Source organism: Pygocentrus nattereri, chromosome 6, assembly GCF_015220715.1.
Source record: "Pygocentrus nattereri isolate fPygNat1 chromosome 6, fPygNat1.pri, whole genome shotgun sequence".
In the NCBI taxonomy this organism is placed as follows: domain Eukaryota; kingdom Metazoa; phylum Chordata; class Actinopteri; order Characiformes; family Serrasalmidae; genus Pygocentrus; species Pygocentrus nattereri.
In genome coordinates this window covers 5,839,895-5,859,773 of record NC_051216.1, presented here as the reverse complement: position 1 = coordinate 5,859,773, position 19,879 = coordinate 5,839,895, and the positions used below count along the sequence as shown (strand labels likewise).

General features: G+C 41.8%; 1 protein-coding gene across 1 annotated transcript in view; it reads left to right on the top strand.

Annotated features, from left to right (window-relative positions):
* Positions 1–19,879, top strand: part of itgav (integrin, alpha V) — a 78,606-nt gene that overhangs the window by 46,165 nt on the left and 12,562 nt on the right. Inside the window, exons 17-22 of the mRNA XM_037539279.1 lie at positions 1,100–1,254; positions 3,800–3,937; positions 7,954–8,021; positions 11,698–11,845; positions 12,944–13,033; positions 13,230–13,309. Coding sequence (XP_037395176.1) covers positions 1,100–1,254; positions 3,800–3,937; positions 7,954–8,021; positions 11,698–11,845; positions 12,944–13,033; positions 13,230–13,309 — 679 coding nt within the window. The remainder of the gene's footprint in view (positions 1–1,099; positions 1,255–3,799; positions 3,938–7,953; positions 8,022–11,697; positions 11,846–12,943; positions 13,034–13,229; positions 13,310–19,879) is intronic.

Sequence of the window (19,879 nt, the reverse complement as noted above, 5' to 3'; positions counted from 1 at the left end):
ATTTTTTGACTGAATAAACAGAAAAAGTGGGAATGCAGACCCTAATACTGTTAATTAGTAGCAACAGAATGATGATAGTTCTGTACTTCAAGGGTGTAAAGCTGTTTATTGATCAGAGTAGGATATTTATCAGTGCCTTCCTCCGAGAGCAATTAGTCACAGAAATGATCAGTGTCCATACCTTAATTTTTCTCCCTGGGTGGCATTATGTACCAAAAGCGGTCATAATTCATTTTTACATGCCATTTTTCCAACCTCTGTTTAATACTAAGGGATGAATGCTCTTTTGTCGCTGTGCCTTTAAGACTGATATATGTTAATGAGCTCCATTCTGATTGGCTGCTCTGTATTGTGCTTCGTTCAAAAAGCAGTCCAGGCTGAAACACTCCTTTTATAAAATCGATGTGAATGGGCGGAGCTAAACTGCTGTAGGCTGAATACATGAATGTCATTACATTTGTGTTTGTAGTTGATCTCTATGATATGGGCCCCTGAGCCACGGCTTACTGGAACACTGACTCCACACTTAGATTATAATCTGATAAGAGCAGAAGATCAGAATTTGTTGGTCAACGCATTTACATGCACTTGAGTAATCAGATCATGGGGAAGCACCAGCTCCACAAGAGTCAGACAGTAATCAGCCAGTAAACCCACGGAAGAAGAAGTGATGTAAACATAATGTAAAACTCAAACTTCGTGTTTTTGTTTTTTTTTTAATATTATGCTGCCTTATTTGAAAATATGAACATGCATCATCTAGACGATGAATATTTAAATCCCTCGTTCAAACGTCGGTTTAGCGTTTTCACACATGCTCAGACTGAGAAATGAGAAAGAAATCCGAGTAAGAGTTCACAGCACTGAGCAATCTGTATACTGAGCTAAAATCCAGCCCCTGTATCGGGTTTGTTAATCGGCCCTCCCTCTGATCTTACTTTTCTGGTCTACGTTTACATGGCTGTCTGAATAATCTGATAACTGCAGAAGTCTGATTATGATCAGATTATTGAGTGCATGTAAACACACTTGCTGTGAGCTCTGTGTATTACTCGGTGATGATCAGATGGCGAAGTTTTTGTATGTGTTTTGTGTTTAGAATTCCAGGTGGAACTGACTCTGGACCGTCTGAAGCAGAAAGGAGCAATTAAGCGTGTTCTGTTCATGCACACTCAACAGCCTCAGTACACCAAGTTCACCACCGTGTCCAACGGTCAGCGGCCATCCTGCGAGGAACTGCAGGCATATCTCATAGTGAGTGTGATATTAACAGTCTTATCTCATAGTGAGAGTAATATTAAGTCTTATCTCATAGTGAGTGTGATATTAACAGCCTTATCTCATAGTGAGTGTGATATTAACAGTCTTATCTCATAGTGAGTGTGATATTAACAGTCTTATCTCATAGTGAGAGTAATATTAAGTCTTATCTCATAGTGAGTGTGATAATAACAGTCTTATCTCATAGTGAGTGTGATATTAACAGTCTTATCTCATAGTGAGAGTAATATTAAGTCTTATCTCATAGTGAGTGTGATATTAACAGCCTTATCTCATAGTGAGTGTGATATTAACAGTCTTATCTCATAGTGAGAGTAATATTAAGTCTTATCTCATAGTGAGTGTGATAATAACAGTCTTATCTCATAGTGAGTGTGATATTAACAGTCTTATCTCATAGTGAGAGTAATATTAAGTCTTATCTCATAGTGAGTGTGATAATAACAGCCTTATCTCATAGTGAGTGTGATATTAACAGTCTTATCTCATAGTGAGAGTAATATTAAGTCTTATCTCATAGTGAGTGTGATATTAACAGTCTTATCTCATAGTGAGTGTGATATTAACAGTCTTATCTCATAGTGAGAGTAATATTAAGTCTTATCTCATAGTGAGTGTGATAATAACAGCCTTATCTCATAGTGAGTGTGATATTAACAGTCTTATCTCATAGTGAGAGTAATATTAAGTCTTATCTCATAGTGAGTGTGATATTAACAGCCTTATCTCATAGTGAGTGTGATATTAACAGTCTTATCTCATAGTGAGTGTGATATTAAGTCTTATCTCATAGTGAGTGTGATATTAACAGCCTTATCTCATAGTGAGTGTGATATTAACAGCCTTATCTCATAGTGAGTGTGATATTAACAGTCTTATCTCATAGTGAGAGTAATATTAAGTCTTATCTCATAGTGAGTGTGATATTAACAGCCTTATCTCATAGTGAGTGTGATATTAACAGTCTTATCTCATAGTGAGAGTAATATTAAGTCTTATCTCATAGTGAGTGTGATATTAACAGCCTTATCTCATAGTGAGTGTGATATTAACAGCCTTATCTCATAGTGAGTGTGATATTAAGTCTTATCTCATAGTGAGTGTGATATTAACAGCCTTATCTCATAGCGAGTGTGATATTAACAGTCTTATCTCATAGCGAGTGTGATATTAACAGTCTTATCTCATAGCGAGTGTGATATTAACAGTCTTATCTCATAGCGAGTGTGATATTAACAGTCTTATCTCATAGTGAGTGTGATATTAACAGTCTTATCTCATAGTGAGTGTGATATTAACAGTCTTATCTCATAGTGAGTGTGATATTAACAGTCTTATCTCATAGCGAGTGTGATATTAACAGTCTTATCTCATAGCGAGTGTGATATTAACAGTCTTATCTCATAGCGAGTGTGATATTAACAGTCTTATCTCATAGTGAGTGTGATATTAACAGTCTTATCTCATAGTGAGAGTAATATTAAGTCTTATCTCATAGTGAGTGTGATAATAACAGTCTTATCTCATAGTGAGAGTAATATTGAGTCTTATCTCATAGTGAGTGTGATAATAACAGTCTTATCTCATAGTGAGTGTGATATTAACAGTCTTATCTCATAGTGAGAGTAATATTAAGTCTTATCTCATAGTGAGTGTATATAGTAAAATATATAATACATAGCACAATATGAAATAAAATGCATAAAAACACAAACCAGTATGAATAATAATAAAATATTTTCTCATAGTTAATAGGCCAGTAATACCCTCGTATTTCACAGGGATTATAACAGTAAAACCATTTTTTCTCTTAGTGAGTATAAAAGTAGTTTCGTTTTATCTTGTACTGTGTGTAATAATAATAATAATAATAATAATAATAATAATACAGACATAATGAGTAAAACCGGCCTGTCTCACAGTCAGTGAAATGGTAATACATCTCGTCTCATAGTGCAGGTGAAAATATCAGTAATCCAGGCCCATCTCTGAGTAAAAGGTGAATCTTGAGTATTTACTATAAACTGTCCTGTCTGTGTTGGAGGTGAGCTGCCACCTCATCAGGGGAGGCACCATTTTTAGTGCAGCTGCTCTGAGCTCTGCGCTTGTGAAGGCAAAGCGGTGGTGATGTGATTAAGTCAGCCGTGTGGTGTGTGCGCTGTGGTGGCACAGAGCCCAGCTCTCCAGCACACACAGCTGTTTACTTTTTAAAGGTGAAATGTGTTGTAGAGCTGGAGAGGTTTGACCAGAAAAGGCAGTGAATCTCTTTTTTTCTCCCTTTCTCTGAACTTAAAAGAGCATGAAGCTATTCACACAGAAATTCCCAAAGCCTGAACTCATAACCACTCCCTTTCCCTCTTTTAACCCCCCCCTCTCTCTCATTCTCTCTGTCTCTCTCTCTCTCTTTATTGGCATGAACTGTAATGAAAGCCCGTTGCCAAAGCAATAAATAGAATACTTAATATGGAGATAAGAAGAAAAGAGCATTCAAAACTCTCTCTCTCTCTCTCTCTCTCAGGATGACTCTGAGTTTAGAGATAAGATCACTCCTATTTCCATATTTATGGAGTACAGTCTGGACTATGAGAGTGCGATGGATAAAACTGGCCTTCGGCCCATCCTGGACCAGTCCACCCCCGCCAACCTCACCAAACAGGTGTGTGTCAGTGTGTCTGTGGATGTGTGTGTGGTAGGGATGCACCAAAAACCTTTCACCTGAAAATGAACAGAAATGACGTTGTCCCTTTGTAGGTGTGTAATAAACACTTAACAGATTATCAGTAACGTGTCAACAACATATCAAGCAGCAGTAGGTAGCTGAAGGTACATCGAGGTAAATATCTTGATGTTCTGTTGATACATTACTTACATTAACTCTAACCCTAGCCTCAACCCAAAACCCAGCCCTAACTCTCTCCCTGGTCCTAATCCTAACCCTAACCTCGACCCAAAACCCAGCCCTAACTCTCTCCCTGGTCCTAATCCTAACCCTAACCTCGACCCAAAACCCAGCCCTAACTCTCTCCCTGGTCCTAATCCTAACCCTAACCTCGACCCAAAACCCAGCCCTAACTCTCTCCCTGGTCCTAATCCTAACCCTAACCTCGACCCAAAACCCAGCCCTAACTCTCTCCCTGGTCCTAATCCTAACCCTAACCTCGACCCAAAACCCAGCCCTAACTCTCTCCCTGGTCCTAATCCTAACCCTAACCTCGACCCAAAACCCAGCCCTAACTCTCTCCCTGGTCCTAATCCTAACCCTAACCTCGATCCAAAACCCAGCCCTAACTCTCTCCCTGGTCCTAATCCTAACCCTAACCTCGACCCAAAACCCAGCCCTAACTCTCTCCCTGGTCCTAATCCTAACCCTAACCTCGACCCAAAACCCAGCCCTAACTCTCTCCCTGGTCCTAATCCTAACCCTAACCTCGACCCAAAACCCAGCCCTAACTCTCTCCCTGGTCCTAATCCTAACCCTAACCTCGACCCAAAACCCAGCCCTAACTCTCTCCCTGGTCCTAATCCTAACCCTAACCTCGACCCAAAACCCAGCCCTAACTCTCTCCCTGGTCCTAATCCTAACCCTAACCTCGACCCAAAACCCAGCCCTAACTCTCTCCCTGGTCCTAATCCTAACCCTAACCCTAACCTCGACCCAAAACCCAGCCCTAACTCTCTCCCTGGTCCTAATCCTAACCCTAACCTCGACCCAAAACCCAGCCCTAACTCTCTCCCTGGTCCTAATCCTAACCCTAACCCTAACCTCGACCCAAAACCCAGCCCTAACTCTCTCCCTGGTCCTAATCCTAACCCTAACCTCGACCCAAAACCCAGCCCTAACTCTCTCCCTGGTCCTAATCCTAACCCTAACCTCGACCCAAAACCCAGCCCTAACTCTCTCCCTGGTCCTAATCCTAACCCTAACCTCGACCCAAAACCCAGCCCTAACTCTCTCCCTGGTCCTAATCCTAACCCTAACCTCGACCCAAAACCCAGCCCTAACTCTCTCCCTGGTCCTAATCCTAACCCTAACCTCGACCCAAAACCCAGCCCTAACTCTCTCCCTGGTCCTAATCCTAACCCTAACCCTAACCTCGACCCAAAACCCAGCCCTAACTCTCTCCCTGGTCCTAATCCTAACCCTAACCCTAACCTCGACCCAAAACCCAGCCCTAACTCTCTCCCTGGTCCTAATCCTAACCCTAACCTCGACCCAAAACCCAGCCCTAACTCTCTCCCTGGTCCTAATCCTAACCCTAACCTCGACCCAAAACCCAGCCCTAACTCTCTCCCTGGTCCTAATCCTAACCCTAACCCTAACCTCGACCCAAAACCCAGCCCTAACTCTCTCCCTGGTCCTAATCCTAACCCTAACCTCGACCCAAAACCCAGCCCTAACTCTCTCCCTGGTCCTAATCCTAACCCTAACCTCGACCCAAAACCCAGCCCTAACTCTCTCCCTGGTCCTAATCCTAACCCTAACCTCGACCCAAAACCCAGCCCTAACTCTCTCCCTGGTCCTAATCCTAACCCTAACCTCGACCCAAAACCCAGCCCTAACTCTCTCCCTGGTCCTAATCCTAACCCTAACCTCGACCCAAAAGCCAGCCCTAACTCTCTCCCTGGTCCTAATCCTAACCCTAACCTTGACCCAAAACCCAGCCCTAACTCTCTCCCTGGTCCTAATCCTAACCCTAACCTCGACCCAAAACCCAGCCCTAACTCTCTCCCTGGTCCTAATCCTAACCCTAACCTTGACCCAAAACCCAGCCCTAACTCTCTCCCTGGTCCTAATCCTAACCCTAACCTCGACCCAAGACCCAGCCCTAACTCTCTCCCTGGTCCTAATCCTAACCCTAACCTCGACCCAAAACCCAGCCCTAACTCTCTCCCAGGTCCTAATCCTAATCCTAACCTCGACCCAAAACCCAGCCCTAACTCTCTCCCTGGTCCTGGTCCTAACCCTAACCCTAACCTCGACCCAAAACCCAGCCCCAACTCTCTCCCTAGTCCTGGTCCTAACCCTAACCCTAACCTCGACCCAAAACCCAGCCCTAACTCTCTCCCTGGTCCTAACCCTAACCTCGACCCAAAACCCAGCCCTAACTCTCTCCCTGGTCTTAACCCTAACCCTAACCTTGACCCAAAACCCAGCCCTAACCCTCACCCTGGTTCTAATCCTAACCCTAACCTCGACCCAAAACCCAGCCTTAACCCTCACTCTGGTCCTAATCCTAACCCTAACCTCGACCCAAAACCCAGCCCTAACCCTCACTCTGGTCCTAATCCTAACCCTAACCTCGACCCAAAACCCAACCTTAACCCTCACTCTGGTCCTAATCCTAACTGTAGTCTTAACCTCAACCCAAAACCTAATCCTAATCCTCACCCTGGCCCTAATCCTAATTTTAAACCTCAATCTAACCGAAACCTAATCCTAACCCTCACATTTGTCCTAATCCTAACTCTAACCATAAACTCAACTCAAATCAATCAAATCCTCACAGCAATGTTCAACATCTAGATTAAAGTCTTCCCAGGAGAGTAGAGGCTGTTACTGTAGCACAGACTCACTATTAACACCTTCATCTCAGAGGAAACGCTGGAGGATCCAGAGTCCATAGACTTTATCATGACTGGACATTTTTGTCTTGATATTTTTGTGGGTGTTGTGCAGCCTTAAAGTTTCACTCTTAAAAAAGATGGTTCTTCAAGAGTTCTTGAATAAAGAACATGGTTCAAAATAGAACCATGATCATTTAAAGAACCCTTTGCATTATTAAACAGTTCTGTGCAGTGTGAGAGGGTTCCTCAGATTGATGGAAAATGTGCACGAATGTGCTATAGACAGTTCTACATAGAACCTTTTTTAAAAGGGGTTCTATATGGCCCCAAAATGGTTCTTTGAGTGAATATAGAACCAAGATCACTCAAAGAACCCTTTGCATTATTAAAAATTTCTTTGCATTGTGAAAGGGTTCCTCAGATTAATGGAAAAAGTGAATAAATGTGCTGTAGGTGGAACCTTTTTAAAAGGGGTTCTATATGTCACCCAAAAGGGTTCTTCAATTAGTACAAGCTTAACATCCTAACAACAGAAGAACCCTTATGGTTGCCATATAGATCTATTTTTAAAAAGAAACCATTAACAGTACGTTCTCCATCAATCTACATAGACACTTTATGAACAGGGTTCTGTGAAGCACCAAAAAGGGTTCTGCTATTGTTAAGATGTAAAGCTTGTACCAATAGAAGGAGGCTTTTTGGTGCTATATAGAAACCTTTTCATAATGGTTCTATATAGAACCATCTATGGCATGTCCTGAAGAGTAATGCAAAGAACTGTTTAATAAGGCAAAGGCTTCCTTGAGTGTCCATGGTTCTATATAGAACCATTTTCCTTACTGAAGAACCCTTGAAGAGCCATGTTTGAGTGTAGTGCTGCAGCAGTGCTGAGTGTAGCCACAGCAGAGTGTTTAACACTGACACAGACAATGATCTTCAGCTCGGCTGTGAGGTCAGAAGATGACCGACAGGTGGCTGATGCCCAAATTATAGTCTGAGGTCACGACCGCCTGTTTTTCTTGTTTAATAAACGCCCCCTCAGCGCTGGGTGAGATTAAACCAGCCGATGACTCACTGTGCGGTATTGCTTTTTCATATTTTCTGCAGGCGCACATTCTGCTGGACTGTGGTGATGATAATATCTGTAAGCCTGACCTGAAACTGGATGTGGTCAGGTGAGTGAGCGGCTCCTTCGCCATCAGAATCACCCCAAACTGCCCGACAGTGGTGTCTGCTCTGTATCTGTTTGTCTCTCTGTGTCTGTCTGTCTGTCTGTGTCTGTTTGTCTCTCTCTGTGTCTGTCTGTCTCTCTCTGTGTCTGTCTGTCTCTCTCTGTGTCTGTCTCTCTGTCTCTGTGTCTCTCTGTCTCTGTGTCTGTCTGTGTCTGTTTGTTTGTCTGCATCTGTTTATCTGTCTGTTTGTCTGTCTGCGTCTGTCTGTCTGCGTGTGTCTGCGTCTGTCTGTGTTTGTCTGTCTGCGTCTGTGTCTGTTTGTCTGTCTGCGTCTGTCTGTCTGCGTCTGTCTGTCTGCATCTGTTTATCTGTCTGTCTGTCTGCGTCTGTCTGTCTGCGTCTGTCTGCGTCTGTCTGTCTGCGTGTCTGTCTCTCTCTGTGTCTGTCTGTCTCTCTCTGTGTCTGTCTGTCTCTCTCTGTGTCTGTCTGTCTGTCTCTGTGTCTCTCTGTGTCTGTTTGTCTGTCTGCATCTATTTATCTGTCTGTTTGTCTGTCTGCGTCTGTCTGTCTGCTTGTGTCTGCGTCTGTCTGTGTTTGTCTGTCTGCGTCTGTGTCTGTTTGTCTGTCTGCATCTATTTATCTGTCTGTTTGTCTGTCTGCGTCTGTCTGTCTGCTTGTGTCTGCGTCTGTCTGTTTGTCTGTCTGCGTCTGTCTGTCTGCTTGTGTCTGCGTCTGTCTGTGTTTGTCTGTCTGCGTCTGTGTCTGTTTGTCTGTCTGCGTCTGTCTGTCTGCGTCTGTCTGTCTGTCTGCATCTGTTTGTCTGTCTGTCTGCATCTGTCTGTCTGCGTGTGTCTGCGTCTGTCTGTCTGCATCTGTCTGTCTGCGTCTGTCTGCGTCTGTCTGTCTGCGTCTGTCTGTCTGCATCTGTCTGTCTGCGTCTGTCTGCGTCTGTCTACCACTTCGCATGTTGCTGTGATTGCATCAACATAGAGGATCTTCTGTCTAGACAGTGGGATTAAGGTGAAACTATTGCTTTGGGTTACAAACACGTCGCAAAACCTCCTTTTCTCAATTTTGGTCGTTTTTCATTTTTTTGACATAATTTGAAAATACATGTTATCCTTTGTTTTGTCTGTAAATTTCATGATGACTGAACCAAAACAAATGACCCAAAATGACTTGGAAAAAACTCTGGTTCCATTGATTTACATTAAAAGTCCAGTAGGATTTTTCCTTCTCCTGTAAAGTTGCTGTTTTGGTTTTCGTCCATCAATGGCGATATTTTTATACATCATAAGTTGCTAACTGCTACATGGATAATGTAATGTAGCTAGTGAATCAGCCAGCTAACAGTACATCTCAAGCATGGCTCACTATACAAAAAGGGTGGTTCTTCAAGGGTTTTTTAGTGAAGACAATGGTTCTACTTAGAATCATGCATTCTCTATAGAACCATTTCATGCTCTTTGAATGGTGAAATGGTTCTTCAGATTAATGGAAAATGTGCTGTAGATAGTTCTACATAGAAACTTTATGAAAAAGCTTCTATATGGCACCAAAAAGGGTTCTGTTGTTGTGACAATGTCAAGTCTGTGCCAATAGAAGAGCCCTTTTCGGCTGCATATAGAACTCTTTTCATGTATTATCTACATAGAACCGTCCTTCATCAATCTGAAGAACCATTTCATGATGCAAAGAACCATTTCACCAGTGCAAAGGGGTTTTTGAGTGTTCATGGGTCTATTTAGAACCTTTTTCTTTACTGAAGATGCCTTGAAGAACCATCCTTTTTAAGAGTGTATATAGCACCAAAAAGGGTTCTTCTATTATTATAAACTGGACATCACAATAGAAGAACACTGTTGGTGGTATATAGAACCATATGCAACATTCTCTGTTAATCTGAAGAACCAATGTTCCAATGTTAATCTGTTCTACAGTTTCTCGTTAGGCTGAATGAATAACCGGCTCTAAATGTAGGTATTGTGATATAAACCGAGTCCGTTCTACAGTTTCTCATTAGACTGAATGAATAACCGACTCTAAATGTAGGTATTGTGATATAAACCGAGTCCGTTCTACAGTTTCTCATTAGACTGAATGAATAACCGACTCTAAATGTAGGTATTGTGATATAAACCGAGTCCGTTCTACAGTTTCTCATTAGGCTGAATGAATAACCGGCTCTAAATGTAGGTATTGTGATATAAACCGAGTCCGTTCTACAGTTTCTCATTAGACTGAATGAATAACCGGCTCTAAATGTAGGTATTGTGATATAAACCGAGTCCGTTCTACAGTTTCTCGTTAGGCTGAATGAATAACCGGCTCTAAATGTAGGTATTGTGATATAAACCGAGTCCGTTCTACAGTTTCTCGTTAGACTGAATGAATAACCGGCTCTAAATGTAGGTATTGTGATATAAACCGAGTCCGTTCTACAGTTTCTCATTAGACTGAATGAATAACCGACTCTAAATGTAGGTATTGTGATATAAACCGAGTCCGTTCTACAGTTTCTCATTAGACTGAATGAATAACCGGCTCTAAATGTAGGTATTGTGATATAAACCGAGTCCGTTCTACAGTTTCTCATTAGGCTGAATGAATAACCGACTCTAAATGTAGGTATTGTGATATAAACCGAGTCTGTTCTACAGTTTCTCATTAGGCTGAATGAATAACCGACTCTAAATGTAGGTATTGTGATATAAACTGAGTCTGTTCTACAGTTTCTCATTAGACTGAATGAATAACCGGCTCTAAATGTAGGTATTGTGATATAAACCGAGTCTGTTCTACAGTTTCTCATTAGACTGAATGAATAACCGACTCTAAATGTAGGTATTGTGATATAAACCGAGTCTGTTCTACAGTTTCTCATTAGGCTGAATGAATAACCGGCTCTAAATGTAGGTATTGTGATATAAACCGAGTCCGTTCTACAGTTTCTCGTTAGACTGAATGAATAACCGACTCTAAATGTAGGTATTGTGATATAAACCGAGTCCGTTCTACAGTTTCTCATTAGGCTGAATGAATAACCGACTCTAAATGTAGGTATTGTGATATAAACCGAGTCCGTTCTACAGTTTCTCATTAGGCTGAATGAATAACCGACTCTAAATGTAGGTATTGTGATATAAACCGAGTCCGTTCTACAGTTTCTCATTAGGCTGAATGAATAACCGACTCTAAATGTAGGTATTGTGATATAAACCGAGTCCGTTCTACAGTTTCTCATTAGGCTGAATGAATAACCGACTCTAAATGTAGGTATTGTGATATAAACCGAGTCCGTTCTACAGTTTCTCATTAGGCTGAATGAATAACCAACTCTAAATGTAGGTATTGTGATATAAACCGAGTCCGTTCTACAGTTTCTCATTAGGCTGAATGAATAACCGACTCTAAATGTAGGTATTGTGATATAAACCGAGTCCGTTCTACAGTTTCTCATTAGGCTGAATGAATAACCGGCTCTAAATGTAGGTATTGTGATATAAACCGAGTCCGTTCTACAGTTTCTCATTAGACTGAATGAATAACCGACTCTAAATGTAGGTATTGTGATATAAACCCAGTCTGTTCTGTAGACTGGTCTGTAGGACCCTTGTGTTTTATGTGGAAGCGGATGAAACATTTAAAATGTGTCTGTCTTTGCTTCGCTGTGTTTCAGTGATCAGAAGCAGATCTATATTGGAGATGATAACCCTCTGACCCTGGAGATCAGCGCAGTGAATGGAGGTGAGGGGGCGTATGAGGCAGAGCTGCACGTCATCATGCCTCCACAGGCCGACTTCATTGGAGTGGTGAGGAACAGTGAGGTGAGTGGAACGCCAGCACAAACCACACACATACACATCTATCTAGAGCTTACAGTGATGGTCTGGAAAATGACCTAATTTACATGCCCCTGTGGTAACCGGCCATAATAAACACAACTCAGTTAATCAACAGGGTCACACCTGAATCTCCAGAGTAATCTGTTCATTTAATAATCACGGCCAGGAGGAAGCTCCTGGTAAAAGCCCAGAGATCTCCACCACTGCAAGGATTATAGAAGGCTTAACAGTCCTCTAAAAGGGTGTTGGTCCGTTTTATTGGTCAACCGAGTACAAAGAGGTTCTAATCCATTAGGTATACATGATTGTGATTGGAATAAATAAGGGAATGTTAATATGTCACTGCTGTCAGGAAAAAACCTTACATTCAATTTTCAGTTTTTGACATAAATTGGGAAAACATGTTCCCCTTTATAAGGTCTGTAAATTTCATGACGATTAAGCAAACAGAAACGGCCCAAAATGACTTGAAAAAAATTCTGGTTCCATTGACTTACATTAAAAGTAAAGTAGGTTTTTTCCTTCTCCTGTAAAATTACCATTTTGGAGATCAGGCGTTTTGTTCAGACAGCAGTGATGCATGCCCACACTGCAAAAATGGCGTCTTGTCAAGTAAAGTTATCTTACGCTTAGTTGATATATATCCAATGTTTTTCCTGTTGAGATTATTGTAAGCTTATTTTAATATTATTTTCCTTTTTTTCGAACATTTTGTTGCTTGAATTTTGTCTGCACATTTGTGCATTTCCACAAAACTTCAAATTGCTCATACGTGCAGCTGACTATTAGAATATTTTCACAGTTAGATTCTCTTGGGTTTCTGTCTGTTTACATAATAAAGGCTTATTAGATCAAACTGTAGCTTAAAGCTGAGCCTAACTCAATCTCATTATGAAACAAAGTAATCATTCTGGAAAATCCCAGTAATGAGCTGAGCTCTGCTGACCTCATGCAGTCTGCGTAAGAACATGTTTACGAGGTTTTCGCAGAACTGACAGAGCCTTGTTTTAATAGCAGAGTGCAAGTGTGGTGTTTGTGTCCGTTTGTTGCTCTTTGTCTGTAAATGTGTTTGTGTTTCAGACGCTGTCCCGGCTCTCCTGTGCTTATAAAAAAGAGAACCAGACCAGAGTCGTCTGTGATCTAGGAAACCCCATGAAAGGAGGAACCAAGGTAGAACCCTAGAAAAAACCCCCAGACACCCCCGTGTATATTTTAGATACTTAGTGTCGGTTCATGTTGATTGTTCGTACCAGTCAAAAGTTTCATAATAATAAATGTCGAACTTTTAAGCAAAAGACTTAAGATGTTTAAACGTCTTTTTAAATTGTGACATAAATTATGACAGTTATGATTGTGTTTTTTGCAGATTATGGCTGGTTTGCGCTTCAGTGTCCATCAGCTGTCAGAGCAGGACACCTCCGTCAAGTTCGATCTGCTGATACAGAGGTACGATAACACTGCTTTTCAAATGAAACAGTAGAAGCCGTATCGCCCCCTACGTTTCCTGTAGTGTATTACAGTCTGTCAGAGCGACTGTGTGGATCATATGAACATTATAGAGCTTTTTAAATGAAACAGTAGAAGCCGTATCGCCCCCTACGCTTCCTGTAGTGTATTACAGTCTGTCAGAGCGACTGTGTGGGTCATATGAACATTATAGAGCTTTTTAAATGAAACAGTAGAAGCCGTATCGCCCCCTATGCTTCCTGTAGTATATTACAGTCTGTCAGAGCGACTGTGTGGATCATATGAACATTATAGAGCTTTTTAAATGAAACAGTAGAAGCCGTATCGCCCCCTACGCTTCCTGTAGTGTATTACAGTCTGTCAGAGTGACTGTGTGGATCATATGAACATTATAGAGCTTTTTAAATGAAACAGTAGAAGCCGTATCGCCCCCTACGCTTCCTGTAGTGTATTACAGTCTGTCAGAGCGACTGTGTGGATCATATGAACATTATAGAGCTTTTTAAATGAAGCAGTAGAAGCCGTATCGCCCCCTACGCTTCCTGTAGTGTATTACAGTCTGTCAGAGTGACTGTGTGGATCATATGAACATTATAGAGCTTTTTAAATGAAACAGTAGAAGCCGTATCGCCCCCTACGCTTCCTGTAGTGTATTACAGTCTGTCAGAGCGACTGTGTGGATCATATGAACATTATAGAGCTTTTTAAATGAAACAGTAGAAGCCGTATCGCCCCCTACGCTTCCTGTAGTGTATTACAGTCTGTCAGAGTGACTGTGTGGATCATATGAACATTATAGAGCTTTTTAAATGAAACAGTAGAAGCCGTATCGCCCCCTACGCTTCCTGTAGTGTATTACAGTCTGTCAGAGCGACTGTGTGGATCATATGAACATTATAGAGCTTTTTAAATGAAACAGTAGAAGCCGTATCGCCCCCTACGTTTCCTGTAGTGTATTACAGTCTGTCAGAGCGACTGTGTGGATCATATGAACATTATAGAGCTTTTTAAATGAAACAGTAGAAGCCGTATCGCCCCCTACGCTTCCTGTAGTGTATTACAGTCTGTCAGAGCGACTGTGTGGATCATATGAACATTATAGAGCTTTTTAAATGAAACAGTAGAAGCCGTATCGCCCCCTACGCTTCCTGTAGTGTATTACAGTCTGTCAGAGCGACTGTGTGGGTCATATGAACATTATAGAGCTTTTTAAATGAAACAGTAGAAGCCGTATCGCCCCCTATGCTTCCTGTAGTGTATTACAGTCTGTCAGAGTGACTGTGTGGATCATATGAACATTATAGAGCTTTTTAAATGAAACAGTAGAAGCCGTATCGCCCCCTACGCTTCCTGTAGTGTATTACAGTCTGTCAGAGTGACTGTGTGGATCATATGAACATTATAGAGCTTTTTAAATGAAACAGTAGAAGCCGTATCGCCCCCTACGCTTCCTGTAGTGTATTACAGTCTGTCAGAGCGACTGTGTGGATCATATGAACATTATAGAGCTTTTTAAATGAAGCAGTAGAAGCCGTATCGCCCCCTACGCTTCCTGTAGTGTATTACAGTCTGTCAGAGTGACTGTGTGGATCATATGAACATTATAGAGCTTTTTAAATGAAACAGTAGAAGCCGTATCGCCCCCTACGCTTCCTGTAGTGTATTACAGTCTGTCAGAGCGACTGTGTGGATCATATGAACATTATAGAGCTTTTTAAATGAAACAGTAGAAGCCGTATCGCCCCCTACGCTTCCTGTAGTGTATTACAGTCTGTCAGAGTGACTGTGTGGATCATATGAACATTATAGAGCTTTTTAAATGAAACAGTAGAAGCCGTATCGCCCCCTACGTTTCCTGTAGTGTATTACAGTCTGTCAGAGCGACTGTGTGGATCATATGAACATTATAGAGCTTTTTAAATGAAACAGTAGAAGCCGTATCGCCCCCTACGCTTCCTGTAGTGTATTACAGTCTGTCAGAGCGACTGTGTGGATCATATGAACATTATAGAGCTTTTTAAATGAAACAGTAGAAGCCGTATCGCCCCCTACGCTTCCTGTAGTGTATTACAGTCTGTCAGAGCGACTGTGTGGGTCATATGAACATTATAGAGCTTTTTAAATGAAACAGTAGAAGCCGTATCGCCCCCTATGCTTCCTGTAGTGTATTACAGTCTGTCAGAGTGACTGTGTGGATCATATGAACATTATAAAGCTTTTTAAATGAAACAGTAGAAGCCGTATCGCCCCCTACGCTTCCTGTAGTGTATTACAGTCTGTCAGAGCGACTGTGTGGATCATATGAACATTATAGAGCTTTTTAAATGAAACAGTAGAAGCCGTATCGCCCCCTACGCTTCCTGTAGTGTATTACAGTCTGTCAGAGCGACTGTGTGGGTCATATGAACATTATAGAGCTTTTTAAATGAAACAGTAGAAGCCGTATCGCCCCCTATGCTTCCTGTAGTGTATTACAGTCTGTCAGAGCGACTGTGTGGATCATATGAACATTATAGAGCTTTTTAAATGAAACAGTAGAAGCCGTATCGCCCCCTACGCTTCCTGTAGTGTATTACAGTCTGTCAGAGCGACTGTGTGGATCATATGAACATTATAGAGCTTTTTAAATGAAACAGTAGAAGCCGTATCGCCCCCTACGCTTCCTGTAGTGTATTACAGTCTGTCAGAGCGACTGTGTGGGTCATATGAACATTATAGAGCTTTTTAAATGAAACAGTAGAAGCCGTATCGCCCCCTATGCTTCCTGTAGTGTATTACAGTCTGTCAGAGCGACTGTGTGGGTCATATGAACATTATAGAGGCTTTTTAAATGAAACAGTAGAAGCCGTATCGCCCCCTATGCTTCCTGTAGTATATTACAGTCTGTCAGAGCGACTGTGTGGATCATATGAACATTATAGAGCTTTTTAAATGAAACAGTAGAAGCCGTATCGCCCCCTACGCTTCCTGTAGTGTATTACAGTCTGTCAGAGTGACTGTGTGGATCATATGAACATTATAGAGCTTTTTAAATGAAACAGTAGAAGCCGTATCGCCCCCTACGCTTCCTGTAGTGTATTACAGTCTGTCAGAGCGACTGTGTGGATCATATGAACATTATAGAGCTTTTTAAATGAAGCAGTAGAAGCCGTATCGCCCCCTACGCTTCCTGTAGTGTATTACAGTCTGTCAGAGTGACTGTGTGGATCATATGAACATTATAGAGCTTTTTAAATGAAACAGTAGAAGCCGTATCGCCCCCTATGCTTCCTGTAGTGTATTACAGTCTGTCAGAGCGACTGTGTGGATCATATGAACATTATAGAGCTTTTTAAATGAAACAGTAGAAGCCGTATCGCCCCCTACGCTTCCTGTAGTGTATTACAGTCTGTCAGAGTGACTGTGTGGATCATATGAACATTATAGAGCTTTTTAAATGAAACAGTAGAAGCCGTATCGCCCCCTACGTTTCCTGTAGTGTATTACAGTCTGTCAGAGCGACTGTGTGGATCATATGAACATTATAGAGCTTTTTAAATGAAACAGTAGAAGCCGTATCGCCCCCTACGCTTCCTGTAGTGTATTACAGTCTGTCAGAGCGACTGTGTGGATCATATGAACATTATAGAGCTTTTTAAATGAAACAGTAGAAGCCGTATCGCCCCCTACGCTTCCTGTAGTGTATTACAGTCTGTCAGAGCGACTGTGTGGGTCATATGAACATTATAGAGCTTTTTAAATGAAACAGTAGAAGCCGTATCGCCCCCTATGCTTCCTGTAGTGTATTACAGTCTGTCAGAGTGACTGTGTGGATCATATGAACATTATAGAGCTTTTTAAATGAAACAGTAGAAGCCGTATTGCCCCCTACGCTTCCTGTAGTGTATTACAGTCTGTCAGAGTGACTGTGTGGATCATATGAACATTATAGAGCTTTTTAAATGAAACAGTAGAAGCCGTATCGCCCCCTACGTTTCCTGTAGTGTATTACAGTCTGTCAGAGCGACTGTGTGGATCATATGAACATTATAGAGCTTTTTAAATGAAACAGTAGAAGCCGTATCGCCCCCTACGCTTCCTGTAGTGTATTACAGTCTGTCAGAGCGACTGTGTGGATCATATGAACATTATAGAGCTTTTTAAATGAAACAGTAGAAGCCGTATCGCCCCCTACGCTTCCTGTAGTGTATTACAGTCTGTCAGAGCGACTGTGTGGGTCATATGAACATTATAGAGCTTTTTAAATGAAACAGTAGAAGCCGTATCGCCCCCTACGCTTCCTGTAGTGTATTACAGTCTGTCAGAGCGACTGTGTGGATCATATGAACATTATAGAGCTTTTTAAATGAAACAGTAGAAGCCGTATCGCCCCCTATGCTTCCTGTAGTATATTACAGTCTGTCAGAGCGACTGTGTGGATCATATGAACATTATAGAGCTTTTTAAATGAAACAGTAGAAGCCGTATCGCCCCCTACGCTTCCTGTAGTGTATTACAGTCTGTCAGAGCGACTGTGTGGATCATATGAACATTATAGAGCTTTTTAAATGAAACAGTAGAAGCCGTATCGCCCCCTACGCTTCCTGTAGTGTATTACAGTCTGTCAGAGCGACTGTGTGGGTCATATGAACATTATAGAGCTTTTTAAATGAAACAGTAGAAGCCGTATCGCCCCCTATGCTTCCTGTAGTATATTACAGTCTGTCAGAGCGACTGTGTGGATCATATGAACATTATAGAGCTTTTTAAATGAAACAGTAGAAGCCGTATCGCCCCCTACGTTTCCTGTAGTGTATTACAGTCTGTCAGAGTGACTGTGTGGATCATATGAACATTATAGAGCTTTTTAAATGAAACAGTAGAAGCCGTATCGCCCCCTACGCTTCCTGTAGTGTATTACAGTCTGTCAGAGCGACTGTGTGGATCATATGAACATTATAGAGCTTTTTAAATGAAACAGTAGAAGCCGTATCGCCCCCTACGCTTCCTGTAGTGTATTGCAGTCTGTCAGAGTGACTGTGTGGATCATATGAACATTATAGAGCTTTTTAAATGAAACAGTAGAAGCCGTATCGCCCCCTACGCTTCCTGTAGTGTATTACAGTCTGTCAGAGCGACTGTGTGGATCATATGAACATTATAGAGCTTTTTAAATGAAACAGTAGAAGCCGTATCGCCCCCTACGCTTCCTGTAGTGTATTACAGTCTGTCAGAGCGACTGTGTGGGTCATATGAACATTATAGAGCTTTTTAAATGAAACAGTAGAAGCCGTATCGCCCCCTACGCTTCCTGTAGTGTATTACAGTCTGTCAGAGCGACTGTGTGGATCATATGAACATTATAGAGCTTTTTAAATGAAACAGTAGAAGCCGTATCGCCCCCTACGCTTCCTGTAGTGTATTACAGTCTGTCAGAAAGACTCTGTGGGTCAAATGACAGTTGTGGACAACTAATCAACCTTGTCTACTAATTCTTGCAGGTTTAGTTAGTTAAATAATTAAAAAACAGCCAGTAGCTTAGCTTTGATCACTGTCATCCACTGCAGTCATGTTCCTGAGCTTTTTTGTCACTGTAGGAATGTCTCTAACCTACTGACCGCTTCTTGCTTTTCCTAACTCATGAAGCTGAGATGTTCCTGCCTGATGGTCACTTCCTGCCAAAGCCATTCATTTAAATCAGTAAAAACGCTGAGAGTGCTGCTGGGTTCTAATCTTCCAGCTCCCTGCTGATAGTGAAGACACACAGTCGCTTTAATTACAGAGTGCTGCTGCTTTCGTCTCAAGAGGAAACATAAAACATCTTCTCTTTTTGTCCTGTTCCTTCCTTTCTCTCTCTTTTCCTCTAAATCCAGTTCAGTTCCAACAGAACACGGAGAACTTTTAAAGTTAATTCATCTTATTGATCTCTACAATGAACAGTTGTTACTCAACCAAGTAGCAGCAGCGGTAGAATAATACAAATACTACTACTACTACTAATAATATAATAATAATTATTATAATAATAGTAAAATGGTGAGTTTTTTCAGAATTTGAGAATAGTTTTTATAATGTGTGAACATCCATCCATCCATCCATCCATCCATCCATCCATCCATCCATCCATTTTCTAAGCTGCTTCTCCGTCAGGGTTGCGGGGGTGGGGGTGGGGGGATTGCTGGAGCCTATCCCAGCAGTCTTCGGGCGAAAGGCAGGATACACACCGGACAGGTCGCCAGTCCATCGCAGGGAATGTGTGAACATGTCTCTGTTAATTTGATTTGGCACAGTTAAAGGGCAATTCTACCAATTTTTCAGCATTTTTCCATAACTCAGTGGTTGAAATATAAACAGAGTCATTCAGAGGGTTTGGTGTGAAATGGTTCAGATGTCTTTACAGTGGTGGTGATGGGAACCAGACGTCGCCATGACTACAACACAGATATAGACATTTTATCTACCATCCAGAACCACCAGAGAACCCACATGAGTCCCCTGAGTTTTATAAAGACTGATGATGATGATGGAAAATAGTGATAAATCTGGAAAACGTTTTTTTTTTGGGGGGGG